We start from the raw sequence: 15,664 nt of genomic DNA, 5'->3' as shown, positions 1-15,664 counted from the left end.
GATTACACTTTGCATTTTCTTTTTCGATACTTTTTTTACGTAGTTGAGCGTAGTTAAAACGTAGTTCGACAATATCTAAATCAGGCTTAAAATATATAAAAAAGTAGGTATATTATATATTCCTGTGTAAAAAGTGTAGTTAATCGTAAGAAAACAACAACAAATACTATAAAAAATAAAGAAACTATTTTGGTATTATTGTGTTCAAAATTGTTGCAAATAAAAAAAAAAATAAAGAAATTGGCACTCGAATTTCGAGGGCTGGGTCGGCTAGTTACCATAATGGAGGTCCTTTTATGAAATCTTTTCATCTGGTTCTCCTTACTTAAAATAATTAATAAAAAAGAAACCTTTTTCTCGCAGGGCTCCAAAACCCTAAGTAATTTATATTAACACGTATGACACACACAGTATTAAAAGACATTAATTCATTTTTTGGAATTGGAATTCATCAAAGGCAAAAGTCATATAAAAAACATTTGGTATCACTTCTCCCACTCAAACCTCAAAGTCATTAAAATAAAATTTACGAGCTGTTGGTTTGAATGCTTACCAAAACTCACGACAGCAGACATAATCCTGCCCATATTTGAATATTTTATATATCCCAAAACATGGTGTAAGCTTTTATCACCCTTCACAAACTTGAGTAAAATATGTTTCTGTTTTATTTTGTTGTTGTTCTTTCATTCTCTTTTGATATCAAATTTCAAGTGAAAAACAACCGGACAAAATGGTTTCGAAAAGTTTGCAATTACATATTTGTTTTTAGACCAATCTAACCAAAAACCCATATAAATTAAAATACAAATGCAACACGAAATAGGTACGAATAACATTTAGGTATTTCCGGACCGGATCTGGGGTCTCCTATTTATACCCATTCAACCATCTCTAAAGTCACTTTCCTTCCGTTCTTTCTCTTCAAGCTCTTGAAACTAATAACATTAACATAAAATTCCGTTACTACAACCGGAATCCCCACAATGGCGAAGGTAAAATTCATTCATTTCATCAAAAAACCCGTTAAACAAAAACAAAAAAACTTATACCTACATTTTTGTGTATAGGTATAGAAATAAAAGGCAAATGTATATGTGTTTGTAGAGTTATATTTACCTTTCTACTCTCGGCTGGCATGCTGGAAGTCCTTAAACGTTGCTTTTGTTTGCAACCCAATTGGGCTATGGTTGCCGAGCTGCCGCAAAAGAAAATTCCTCCTCCAGAATCACCCCTGTCGCCTCGGATTACATTGGCTGACGGAGACGGTGATATGCTGCCATCTGTTGTTGCCTCCAAAACGGATGTCATTGCATTGTTTGACCCGTTTCCGACGCCGCTAACGCCACCAATACCACCACCCATCATTTGCAAAGGTGATGTAGCGGTATATTGGGGTGAAACAGCCCCAGACATGGCTTGCTTGAATGTCAATACACCTCCACTCGACTCAACTGCCATCGAGGAGGAAATTTTTCCTTTAACGTTAACGGGAGATTTGACATGTGATATCCGTTCCCTGGGAATTAAAAGAAAAAGTTAGAAGTTATAACACAAGCATAACGGTGAGTTAAGGGACTGAACTTTGTCAACGAATTTAAAAGTCAAACATTGCTTATATATGTATGAATGTGTGTGCATTTGTATAGATGTATGTGAATTGTGAATGAATAAATATGTATGTTCAAGAGGGTGCTTTTCAATCAAATTAGGTTAATTCCGTTCGAGGGGTTACGGGTGAGCTGAATGCAAAATGGCTATTGAATAGGAAAAAGGCCCTTGGAAACACAGTTGATGTTTTTTAACAGCACGACGACGAAGGAGATCGAAGAATGTTTCAATTTTATTTAAAAATACTTGGAGTTCAAAAGAACCGAAAAGCCTTGAATATTTTTTGTAAGCATGGATTGGGTATGTAGATATTTTATTTTTATTTTTTTTTTCAGAGAAATTTTAGGAAAAATAACGACATACATGACACGTTCCGCCTGGTACACAAAAGATAAATTTGGTAAAGCTGGCTGAAGTACTGGTAAGTACTGTGGGTATGTGTCACAATCTTTTGACTGTTGAATGATTTTCAAATTCAATTCGTGGAAAAAAATAAGGTTTTATTCTACGGCAAAATTAAAAAGTTTAGCAATTTAATACACTTGAGCAATTGTATGTAAAAAAATGTAACGAAGGAAATAAAAAATGGAGACACAATTAAATTAATGCAAAGTGTCTTTAAGGACCTTAAATGATTTAAGTTGGTGCAGAATTTCAGTAATTCAATGAGGAATTTGTGAAAAGTATTCTTTTAAGGAGTTTGTGGAGACATTTATTTTCATCATGCATATAAATGTAGTTCATATGGTTAGGTATCAAAAATTTCAGTGATAGCTATATTATTTTATAATTTTGGGCATGTGATTTCTTTCTTAAGAATCAGATCAATTCAGGGGTTTTTTTAACTTAGAAAACTTTGATTTGACATTAGATTCAATAATAGAAATTTGAGGAACCATCAATAAATGAGATTTGTCATACAGGAGAAGTTACTGTTTTTTTTGGGTAACTCCTAAATCGATCAAAACATCACCTCCGTATTTGAAGAGTTACGCAAACAGTCCGTTAAAACTAGAAGTTTTGTTGTTCTTATGTTTTCTATACCGTTGATTTAAAGAGATATGCCGCGATATGTTCTACAAACAAACTCTCTGAAACGGACACCTTTTAGCTTAATCAAATCAATCTCAGTTAATGCAGCTAATTAAATGCTAAATTGTTGCGCAAACCAAAAATTTGCAACTCGCAAAGCTTTCAGAGGAATTTTTTAACTTTTGTGGGTTGGTAAATTGAACAGGAAGATGACTTTTTAAGCTACAAAATGGAGGTTTTAGCGTTTTTGATCGGGATCGGGTCAAAATTCTGGCTTCAAAATTCTGCTTTTCAAAATTCTGCTTTTCTAACGAAAATTCTGCTTTTTTTCTATTCTGCTTTTGAAAATTCTGCTTTTAAAAATTCTGCCAGTATTATACTTAAACAAAAAAATTCTGCCAATTCTGTTTTTTTTTTATAGCATATACGCTGACTAAAGAAAAATACACCTCATTAATGTAATTCAACATGTACACAGTATTTTACTGAGTAAACATTTTATGATGTGAACAACAAAAAAAATATTACTTTTATTTATTTTGTATAGTCCTATATTGTTGAAGGGTCAAAAATGTATATGTCAATACAAAAATTTTCTCTGTAAACCAACAAATAAAAAACTTTTATTTATCCTTAGCAATCATTTGTTGTTGTTTACCGTGTAAAATTTTACTGAGCTAAGTACTGAGTTACCAATTTTGGTATTTTCTTAATTTTTTTTGTTTAAGTGTCGCAAATATTTTTTAAAATGCATAGACTGACTTTCTTTCAAATAAATTCTGTAACTTATTGGAACCGATGTTGTTTGATACAAAATATTCCTTTTCTTATTCAAATTTTTTAATATTCATCTGTATTTGATAAATTAAAAAATTTTGAATTATTTTCGGAATGTTTAGTATGAAAAACCTTTTCTTAATATTTTCAAATTTATTCATATATAAAACAAAAATTAATATGCATTCAAAGAATGACAAATTACTAAGGTAAGTAATCAAAAAAGCAGATAATTTTTCAAGAAGATGATTTTACAGAATTCTGCAAAGAATTAAAAAAGGGTTTGGAAAATGTTAAAAAGCGCGCGCTCTTTGGACCCCAACCCTTTTTGATCTTGTACTAGGTTAGGTATGTACTGAAAATTTCATTAAAAAAAATTGATTTCGAATTATTTTTTGGAATTTGGAAATCTTTTGAGCTAACTTTTTTTTTATAAAATCATGATTTTTTTTTAAATTGTTTGAGCTACAAAATTGGGACTGCACCAAAAATTTTGTTTTCAAAAGCCACAATTTACTGACAGAAGAAAAAAAATTTTAAAATTTTCCCTTTCAAAATGTCTCCACTGGCATGAGCAAACCGAAAGTTGACTTTTTAAACTTAAAATTGGATTAGAAAAATGATTGGAGGTAGTTCAAAATTATATTTTGCCATTGAATAATTATATATAGAAGTGACACCGGAAAAAAAATCCGCTTCGTTTTAGGGGTGGCGCACAGTGTGGGATTTCGCGAATTTAGCGGAATTTAATTCGAAAAATGACTTCTCTTGTTTAATGCCAAAACCGGTTTTTCTTAAAGCTAATAGATTGTAAAAAGTGATAACAAAAGCATTGATAGGTGGGGATCATGTAAACAAAAAAAAAATAGCTTCCAAGTTGCAGTTGGCGATTTTTTTTCTGTTTATTTGGTGAAAGAGATTACTTTGCCCTTAATTTTTTCTCGTGCGTTTGGTGTGCGTTTTAATAAAAGTTTTATTTTTTTTATATTTTATAAATATCAAGGTATAATTATGTAAGTAATTTTTTATTTCACAGGGTGTTTTACATTTTTGTTTTGGTGATTGAAGTTAAAAAAATGTGTTTTTTTTCGATTTTTGTACCTTTGTTAGAGCAAAACTTTAGTTATTCCGCGTTATTCCGCTTAGACACAATATTCAATGCAAAGCTTGATTTATTATCTATCAAGAATCACTAAAATTTGACACCCCAATTTTGTTATGATATATTTTTTTTTTTTTTTTCTAAATGACCATCAAAAAAAAAAAATGATGGCATACCGTAAAAATCGAATAACTTTTTGGTATTTTGTTAGAAGAAGAATGTTATAGAATTAGAAACTTTTTTTATTTCACAGGGTGTTCAAAAAATTTGTGAATTTGATTTTAAAATAGTTCCAATAAAAATACAGGGTGTTCAAATTCAAAGTTAACAGTAAGAAAAAAAAGAATTAAGTTATTTTAGAAATTAAAAACGAAAACTATCAATTAATAAAAAAAAGTATTACATCTAATAAAGGGTGTTCCAATTATAATAATAAAAATAAATTAATTTAAAAAAAAAACAATTAACGCGTATTTTTCACAAAATTTGATATTTGATACTTTGAAAATCGGTATTAAAATTAATTTTACTTGTTATAAGTGCTGTGTTTTGTTATTGTGTGTATATGTACTGTGGAGTATTAATTTTCGTCTTTTTATAATGTGGTATGTTGTTTGAATAATTAGCAAACTATCCTTTTAAATTACAAAATATTTCGGTATTATATAATTTAAAGAATGTCTTTCCAAATAACAAAGAAGGACATATTTGATGTTTGGGTCTCAAAAATACAAATTAAGCGCTTTGAGGCAGTTATGTCATTTGTTTTAAATGTTTTTGTTCATAACGTATTCTGAAGAAGCAGTTAAATCATTAAAGGCGTCTGTGAGGACAACTTGTTTTAAGTTAGGTCAGTTATGGTCAAAAAACAGTAACCGTGAAAGCTTTGAATGCAAAAATGCTTCCTGGCTCAGTGGCTATTTAGTAATACCACAGCAAATATTTTACGAAATTCCTTCCCCTTCGAATTCTGCAAGTGTGGGTAGACCTAGAAAATCATTTAATGAGTGCTGTGAAAAAATGAAGGAGAAGAAAGTACAAGGCCTCATTTAGACTCATTTAGCTTTGAAGAAATTTCAACTGCATATGAAATTAGTTTGCGAAAAAGTGGAAAAAGGAATTAGTAAGGGTGAAATTGTTTACATTAAAAACAAAACATATAGTAAAAACAATTAAATAAATTCAAATTGGCTTTTAATTTTACAAGAATAACACGATTGGTAAAAACAAATTGTCTATTTCAGTTAAACTGATTTTTTTTCGACAGGAAGTTTACGGTTCTTTGAATTTTTGATATCCTTGATGATGTATGGCAGAAAAATTTCGTGACAGAACACTTACCAATTTAAAAAAAAAACATTGATTGTGCATAAATAAAGCTCCATATTTTAAAACATCCTTTCAAATAGTATCTTGTACGTTTTAGTAGCCTTTTAGAGAATAGTTTCTTTAGTTCATAAACAACGTCATTGACATATCGGTTTGCAAAAAACCTAGTCAATTCTGACAATAATTAACTTTTTTCTTTATTTTATTCATATTTGTCATAAAATTAAACAATAAATCATTCCTCAAAAGTTTTTTTTGTAAATTATGATTTTCAAAAAAAAAGTACTTTTTGGTGAAAATAACCTGTCACTTCAAAGCTCATTTTACAAAAACTTAAATAAAATATCATCAAAATGTGAATTACATTTGATTGTATACACATATTCAATGAACTAATCACAAAAAAAACTACAATAAAATTTAAAATGCAAGCGTTATTAATTTTATTCCGCTAAATTCGCGAATTCCCACACTGTGTGGCGCCACAATCGTTACAGGAGTGGCGCCACAATCGTTTTAGGATTGTGTATTCGATGGCCGAAAAATTCCTGAAAAGGACTTTTGGTTACTAAGTAACCACAACTACAATATTATTTATATTTGGTGTATTTGTATTAGTTTTGTTTTGTGTTAGAAGTGTGTTTGTTTATTTTTGTTTCTGTAATATTCAAATTGAATTTATTTTTATTTTTTGTAATATTTTGAATTGAATATTTTTTTTTTAATGTTTGATTCTTATGTACATTTGAAAGGATTTTGTTTTTTGTTTTTATTAACGACAAGAAGATTTTCTTCAGTTATAGAGTGTAAGTGTTTATTTAATTTTGATTAGGGTGCTTTTTGTAATAACATCTAGGAAAAAGTTGTAGTTCACATTATTTGAATGTTGTCCACATGCACTATGACATAGAGTTACTATTTTCTTAAACCGCATATGCAAGAGTAGGTAAGGATCAAGTCGATCAAGTTCATACAATCTGGCCATATTAGAAATTATTTTAATGTTTTTTAATACATATTTCAAAGTATTTTAATTCAATACGAAACTGCCTCGTTTATTTGCTTACTGATTTATGTATGCGAACAAGAACTTTGGATTTACGGCCTTGTTCAAATTTGCAGCTGTAAATGAAAATTTAAAGTTTTTATAAAATGTTAAATTTTGAAAAAAAAAAAATCTTTTCGTACCATTTTTGGATACTTTTCTTTATTTTAATTAAAAAATTTTGTTTTATCTAAAATTTAAACGATATTTATTAATAAAATGTTCAAATAAACTCAAAAGAATTTGAGTTTATTTGAAAAAAAAACCGTGAAAAGGCCTATTTTGATCGCAAATGTAAGAAAATGTGGGTTTTTGGATAGCTCCAATGATTTTTCTGTTTCACCATTTGAAATAAAATATTTGGTTCTAATATCCTAAAACTAGAAGAATGTAGTTTTTACTGGCTTTTAATTTTGTCATGATACTATATAATCAAGCTATGCATTCGTACAAAAAAAGTTGTGAAAACAATCAGACATGGCATTACTACTCGTATAGCCCTGTTCCATTGGAGGTGGTAGTCTACTAATAGTAGATTTTTTGGTTAATCTAGTACTATCATGTTCCCGAGTGGATACGATTTGTATTGAATTCGTTGAAAGTGCGTTCCATTGAAAATCGCTAGTAAACAATGTACATATTAGTAGTTCCTACTTTGTCACCTCCCAAAGGAACAGGACTTATAATAGAAAATGCAAGAAAGTGGGTCACGGAATTTCCGTTTATCTGTCTGTCTGTCTTTCTGCCTTTAGCTAAACGGATCTACCGATTAACATCAAACTTGGTATGAAGCATTTTTTTTAGACTCTCCAGAGGGGTATTTAGAACTAATTTTTTTACCAAAAATAACGATACCTACCTGTCATATACAAATTTCGGAAATGTTTAATTTTCTCGAAAACGGTACCAATGATTTTGTTTAAAAAAATTAGATAATAGTTTTTGGGCAATCACGGAAATTTTTAAAAATTATTATAACCCTACCGTAGAACCGTGCCACACTACCAATTCAATTTTAAAAGAATTTTTTTATACATAAGCATTTATATAGTTTAAATATAAAACAGAAAGAAAATTAGGAAAAATAATAGTTTTGGATTGAACACTTTTTTTTCAATTTTTTTACATTTTAGTTTTAAATGTTGATTAGTAATTTCTACGAAATTGCATAGGTACCAATTTTATTTTTGAATTTTTTTAAAATTTATTTATAAGGTTCCAACGTTTTTGAAATTTTTTTTTTTATAAAAATCTCAAATCAAATCGAATAGGTACTTGTTTTGGAGCTATCACGAATTTTGCTTTGTTCCTTTAACTTTTTGGGCTAGTGTATAAAAATAACTCAGGTTAAAAGCTAACGCTTGGTTAAATTTTCTGGTTATGAAACTAAACTATTAAATTCAGCCGAGCGTTAGCCTTGTACCTGAGTATTAAATTGTTTATTGGTAGAGTGAAATATGTATAATTCAGTTAAATATTTAAGTCAGCCTTAAATTTGATAATTGGTAAGGCCCGTAGAAAATAAAATGTACTAATGATCAGTTTTGGTGAATGAAACTTTTTATTCAGAATTCTTTGGCGCAAACAATAACTTCCATCTTCGTCAAAAATGTATTTGTCATGAAGTAAAGTTATCAGGTGTAGGTTAGCCTAATAGTAAGTAAATGTATAAGCGTGGTCGAATGTTCGGTATTTGGCAGAATCATTATTTGGCAGAATCATTATTCGCATCTCTAGTTGGTAACGTTAAAAAATTTCAATTTGCCTTCCTTGGAATCAAAAATAAACAAAAAGTTTGAGCCAAATCGACTTATTGGTTTGAGCTCTTATCTCTTACAACATTACGTTGAGTTTTTCTTAACGCTTTTCTTTTTTTTTCTTTAAGGGCCATTTGCTGAAATGAACCTTAAATAATTTATTTTGAACATAAACTTTTATGCTCTACTTCTTCTTCGCCGTTAACTATTTATGTTGTAGTTAAATGCTTAAGTTTCGATTCATTAAAAAACGGCGCTAATTGTTACGCATTTCATAATGGTTGTGTTCCTTTGGGCTCTGCAAAGTACTTTTTAGTACTTCTGAATCCATTCAAAGACATTTTTTCTATAGAAGAAATCTAGTTGAACACAACCAGAAGTACTTAGCAGTAGATACTTAAGGCCAAAGGAACACAGCTAATATTGCCAAAAAAAAAAATATAATATAAAAAAATAGCAATCTCTGTGGGGATACGAACTCAGAGAGCAAAAGTAAAGAGCAATCACCTTGTCACCTACGCTAATAGGACTATTGAAATGATGGTAACTTTCATGCCCTATAAGCTATAACGTGCCTAGGATATACAACAATTATATTTAATTTTATTCAAATTCTCGTCGTTAATAAAAAATTTGTTGTTTTTAGTTTCGAGTTACTATGGATACATTTATAATGTCAACTAACTTTTCAATATTTTTGTTTGATATTTGTGTAGTTTTGTATGTATGAGTAAAATTTCCTTTTTTTCTTTTTTCATTATTAGGATGTCGATGTGTCAATACGATTTAATTTTGTTTGATATTTGTTTTATGTTTTATGTGTGGAGTAAAATTTCCTTATTTTTTTTTCTATTATATAATGTCGACGTGTCGATACAATTTATTTTTATTTGATATTTGTTTCCTTGTGTGTGTATTAGTGAAATTTCCTTTTTTAAAAACAAATTTTTGGAAACATTGTTTTCTAGGACAAGCTCCATTCTCTCTGGGGATTTTTTTAGTACATTTTATTGCCGAAAATAAATAAAATTGTGTGGCGCTAGAAACTATCGGTGTCACTTCTATATATAATTATTCAATGATTTTGCCCATAAAATTATTTTTCGATTTTCGTTTGCTAACTTCAGTCTAATAAGAGAAGTTTAGAAAAACTAAAAAAAATGTTCAGGCTATAAAACGAGGTTTATGGAATTTTAAAGCATTTAAAAAGTTACAAATTTGGATGCCAGCTAAACCTTTTTTTTTTAGTAATTTTTTTTTTTTTTTTTGAATTTAAGGGGCAGAAAAAAACTTGTGGCAAATAAAACAAGATTAACCTCTACAATTTTCAACAAAATTAACTGTTACTTTTTAACACCAGCTTATAGCTAAAAACAAGTATTTAGCCTATTTTGGAGAAAATTTCTATCATATAACTTCATATTCTAAGATTAAAAACACGCAGGCTATGTGCAAAAATAAAAAAAACCCTAAATAAAAATATGTCTTCAGCTCGTGTACTGATGCTCTATCAAATACCAAAATCAAGATTCGCCTCGAATTTTCAGCTCAGCTCAGCTCAAATGAGAGAAAGTGAGCTGAAAGTAAGCTAAAAGTGAGCTGAGCTGAAAGTGAGCACCCCCAACTTCCAACGCCCATATCTCGGAATTTTGAAGAAAATGAAAAAAACTTTTGTTTGATGCCAAAAGGTAGTGGGGACTCTAACCTACATTTGGGTACAACTCCCATCCCTGTAGGTCCACGCGTTCTCAAACCGGGAGAACTTAAAAGTAAAACAAAATAGGCACGATTCTGAAAAAATAGGCATGATGTGGCGGTTTAACATGGAAGGCGATTTTTTAAAAATCTGCCAATGTGCAAAGCGTAGGCCCATGACACAAGCTATCATTTGGCATCACTCCCAAAAATTGCTCTCAAGCGGTTTAGCTTCCAGAAGCGTTCAAAGATTCGGGGATTTTTCGAAAAAAAATTTAACCCCAACTTTCAAACGCAATTTTCTCAGAATTTTGAAAAAAATTGAAAAAAACGGATTATACCGGATTTTTTTTTTTATGATAAAAAAAGAAATATTTTACTAAAAAAATAGAAATATATTTACTATTAAAAAAACCAAGAGAAAAGATCACGAAAAATTATCTGTTTTATTTATAAAAATATCCATGTGTTAAAATAATTCCATTAATAACTAGAACCAAACATCTTAAGCGATGGTGTTTTATAAAAGTTAAAAATATCTTCATATTTCATTATACTTTCCAAATAAAAATCAATGTATCCTCTCACCCATCACAGCTCAGCTCACTTTACCTTAGCTCACCCAACAGCTCATCTCAGTTCAACCATCAGCTCAGCCCACTTTCAGCAGCTAGCTCAAAAGTGAGCTAGCTCAAAATTTGAGCTGAGCTGTGAGTTGAGCTCAGCTCACTTTTGAGCTTTGTAGCAACCCTGCAAGTTGCAAAAATGTAGATTTTCTTTGTGCTCTCGGTTGATGTTTTTTTTTCGGTCGGTATGCAAACCTTCCCTTATTGAGATAAACAAAATGTTCACAGTCAATGCAACGTTTTCTTTTCTTAAATTTTTCACTGTGTAAGATCGATTTGGTTGGTGGTTCGATTTTCTGGAGTTTGTCAAGGAACCTGAGGTGGATTCTTATAAAAATATGTGATTTTTTGAAGAAGTCATCAAGTCAAGGTATAGAGCCTGAGTAGCTTTATACTAGCTCACAAAAGATATCTTCGTTTTAGATTTGGGTATTCAATATACTTAAAGGTAATCCGGTTCATTTTTGACATTAGACGGATTTTTATGCTAAGACTTCTTCTTCTTCCTTTTTCTCGGCGCTGTTATGATCTCGATGTCGAGGGGATCATAACTATCCCACGTTACTGCTTCACACTAGTGATCCGCTTGTGGGGTTCGCCGGGTTGACCTCAGAAATCGGCGGCAAGCCTCCCGGTTTTGTATTGTTCCATTTCTAAGGCCAACTGAATGCTGGTGTTTTTGCATTTGCTTGTACCAGGAGTTTTTATGCCTACCTTTCTTATTTGGAACGTTGTATGATATTGCTTTTTTGACGGGGTTCTCAGGATCTCTCCTTTGAACATGGCAATACCAACTGAGTCGGTCGTGTTCAATTTTTTGGGAGATGGTGTTTTTAACATGAAGGCTTCCTCGGATCTTCGTACTTCTAATTCTATCAAGCTTTGTTACTCCTGCTGTCATACGAAGCATCTTCATCTCAGCTGCCGTTAACTTACTCTCATACTTTTTGTACATTGTCCAACATTGTGAACCGTATGTGAGTGCTGGACGCACAACTGCGGTGTAGAGCCTTCCTTTCAGCTTAGGGGGCATTTTTCGATCACAGAAGATAGCAGAATTTTCCCGCCACTTCATCCACCCTACACTTACGCGATGATTGATATCGTCATCACAAGTACCTTCGTTATTTATCATAGACCCCAGATATTTAAACTTTTCACACTTGGGAAGCACTACACCATTCAAATAAATGTCAGGCCTGTGTGGATCAGAAAATGGGCAGCATAGGTATTCTGTCTTTTTCGCGCTTATGCGGTACCCACTACCTTCTAGAACATCCACCCATACATCAAGTGCTCGTTGCAGGGATATCGGGTCTTCACTTATGATGGCTCCATCGTCAGCAAAGAATAACTGATGCACTTATGCTAAGACTAAAAGGTCGAATAGCTCCTCTAGATAGAGTCAAGGAGTGTGCATGTGCAGATGTTGAGCTTATTTTGTGGAAAATTGATGGTACCCTTTAAAAAGAAAATTCCACAATTTAAAAAATATGCTTTTCTTCTGTTTTGTTACTGTGCAAACGCTGTAAATAAATACCCTATCACGAAGTTTTATCCTAAAAAAAAAGTCAATTTCAAAACCTTAAACGCGACTACTAAAAAATTGTTTTCTAAAAGAGGTAGACCATGACCATCGGGTTTAAGTTTTTTTTAACTTTTTTTTTAATTCCAAACCAAATTTGATTGGCATTTGAGTTTATCTCCCGAGACTCTGTCTTTCTTTTAACTAGTATAATTTTTTTATGTGGCAGAAAAGTTAACCTTACGCCAACGCGCTCTTCGGTAAACCACCACTTTCAAGCGTTGTTATGCTTACCTACAACAACTTATCTATAAAGTTTTTTTTTTAAGTAAAAGTAAGTTTGAAAAAGCCATACAACAAAACCAACTTTAAATATTAATTTCATTTTTGGTGTGAAGTGAAGATGACTTTCCTGAGAAAATGTCAGAAAAGAACATGCATATAAAAATAAAATTCATCAACAGAGTTTTGCAACAAAAGTTGTGTTTTTTTTTGTATGAAAATTCAGATAAAGTTTATCCATAAGAAAAACCATAAAAACTGAGAGGAGTGTAAATGACTGCATTCTGAAGTGGTAAATTAAAGAAAGGCAAATTAAAATACTTTTTTTAATAAATGAAGATAATATTTTCCTACCTCAGTGTTTCATATTTCTTTGTTAACGAGAAGAAAAAACAATTTCTTTTTCCACAGAATTACGACAATTAAATGGCACAACACCAGAAATGAGATGCATAAATACTGAACAAAATTAACTGCAACTTTAACAGCAACGCAAAAACAGAGGGAACCAATTAAATATTTCCAAACAATTGAAACATTTTTCTTTGTTACTTTTTTTTTTGTTGCATTGTCTGCTTTTGTTCATACAAGTTGTTGTTATTTTATCTTTTTTTGTATTAAAATCATAATAATACACCTACTTATATTTTACTGGAAGAATTCACTTAATTTTATACCCGTACTTTTCATCTTTCTACACTAAATTGAAATCTTTGTTAAAAGTTTTATTATACACACACCCAAGTCTTTAGAATTTAATGTAGAAAGAAGTTTTTGTTTTGAAATGAGGAAACTTAAATTAAATTTTAGTTATGGTCTTGGTTGTGTTTACTCATTTTAAATTGTAGTATAGAGCAATTAAAAAAGGGATTAATTTTTTAACAAGTAAACTTTTTAACTGATAGTAGGTAAGTGAATTAGAAAATGAAAATTATTGGAGGAGATATTTTAGCAAAGAGTGAATCTACGATGGAAATGAGATTGAATAGAGTCATCTATAAGGTTAATGGTAAAATTTTTGGTTGGTGAAACTTAAATTGACTTTTGAAGATGAGATACAATTAAAAGTTTTTATGAGCTTCATTCACAGTTGAGTTAGTGGATTTTAGGTGGCGAAAATTTGAAACTTAAAATTTTAGTTTCTTCGTCAAAATTTATGTTTGGCTTTAGCTTTCTAAAAAAAATAAATGCACGACTGGGTCGCACGAACTTGCTCTTAGAGTTAAAGTTGCTTAAATTTTTAAAACTTTTTATATAGAAATTTGGAAAAAAAAATAAAATTCGTTTTTTAAAAAAAAACTATTTTTTTGTAAATAATTTTTTGGAAAAAAAGTTTTAAAATTAAATTGGTATGCCATTTTGTTGAAATCACTAATCAGCATATAAAACAAATATTCAAAAAAATTCAATGTCCCGTTTTCAAAAATTATTTTTTTGAAAATTTTATTTTTGGTTTATATTTAAATTAGGTATATAAATGCCTTTTCACAATTGAGAGAATAGAGAATTGATTTTTTTTGCTATAGATAGATGAGACTAATTTAAGTATAACTGCATTTAAGAAAAAATTCCAAAAAAAATTTAAACTAAGCTATAACGTTTTGTTTGAACGTTGTACACGTGTTGGGGCTATGACAAAATGATGATTTTGGGTAAAGGAAATTTTTTTAGACAATTCTAGAGATGCCAGGTGAAAGATGAGGAAAAAAAAATTAGGCGTCTCATACAGATTTTTTCCAACACTCTGAGTTTCGAAATATGAAATTTTGAAAAACACCTGGTTTTTTGGAGGTATTTTTGGGTAATTTTTGATTTTTAGCTTTTTTTTTGGAGCGTACGTTTTGGCATACGTTTAGTGAGTTTTGACTGAATAACGGAAGAAACAAGTTTTTAAAAAACATGTTTTTTGACCGTTTTTAACCAATTTTCATTGTTTTTTATTTTTATCTTTTTTTCTTTAATAGATACAGGAATAAAATATATGAAGTAATAATAGACCATGACTACGACTATATGTGTGCGAAGTTTCAATCCTTTTCGTAAACACAATTTTGAGATAACGGTAAAATAACTTTAGACCAAGGGCAGATAGAAATTTTATTAAACTTGTATGAGCATTCTGATACAATTACCTTTCATTTGGTATATCACACATAACGGTAGACTAACTACAAGCTACACAATGTTAAATCAAGGAACTTGCGAAAAACCTCAAAACACCAGTGGAGATCTGTTGCCCCCCGAACAGCCACCAGTGTGGGAAGTACCGTAATCTCAGTCTGGAAATTCGACATGGTTGACCTTAAAAAATTCTAACTTCTCTTGTAGGCATCTTTGAAATGAGATTGATACGTCATATGAAAGGTGAAATAATAAGCTTTCACATGGTTTAAAATTTTGTATATTTTGTCAAACAAAAAAATTGATTCCATAGCCTGAGAACATAAAAATAAATGTTTTTTTTTGTTTTTTTTTTTTAATGAAATTTGATCGAGTTCAAAAATTGTCTCATAGACCTGATCGATATATATTTTGAGCTCAGACAATAAGCTTTCAGATGGTATAACATTTTTATAGGTTGTTAGGGAAAGAAATGGAATTAATGACGTGAGAAGATAAAAATTCATGAAAATGATTGTTTTCAATGAATGATTTTTTGAAATTTTTGCGCATTGTAAAAATTTAAAAATGATTTTATTCTTAAGAAGAAATACTTGGCTTTTAAATTGCATAATTTTTTTTTGTAAGCTTTTAAAACAAAAAAATTCTTAGAATGAGAAAATAAAATAAGGTATTTTTTTTAGCTTTTTCTTGTGAAATATGATTGTTTGAAAAAAGTAAACGCTTCAATTGACTCATTTTTAACAAAAGCACACAACCTGT

General features: G+C 30.3%; 1 protein-coding gene across 2 annotated transcripts in view; it reads right to left on the bottom strand.

Annotated features, from left to right (window-relative positions):
- LOC129911006 (uncharacterized protein DDB_G0283357) overlaps positions 1–15,664 on the bottom strand; it is a 171,932-nt gene that overhangs the window by 35,713 nt on the left and 120,555 nt on the right. For both annotated transcript variants that reach the window (XM_055988647.1, XM_055988646.1), the window contains exon 6: positions 1,120–1,519. In XM_055988647.1, coding sequence (XP_055844622.1) covers positions 1,120–1,519 — 400 coding nt within the window. The remainder of the gene's footprint in view (positions 1–1,119; positions 1,520–15,664) is intronic.

This window comes from Episyrphus balteatus, chromosome 2, assembly GCF_945859705.1.
Source record: "Episyrphus balteatus chromosome 2, idEpiBalt1.1, whole genome shotgun sequence".
Lineage (NCBI taxonomy): Eukaryota > Metazoa > Arthropoda > Insecta > Diptera > Syrphidae > Episyrphus > Episyrphus balteatus.
Note: the sequence above shows the minus strand (reverse complement) of the source record. Positions and strands in the feature narration are given on the sequence as shown.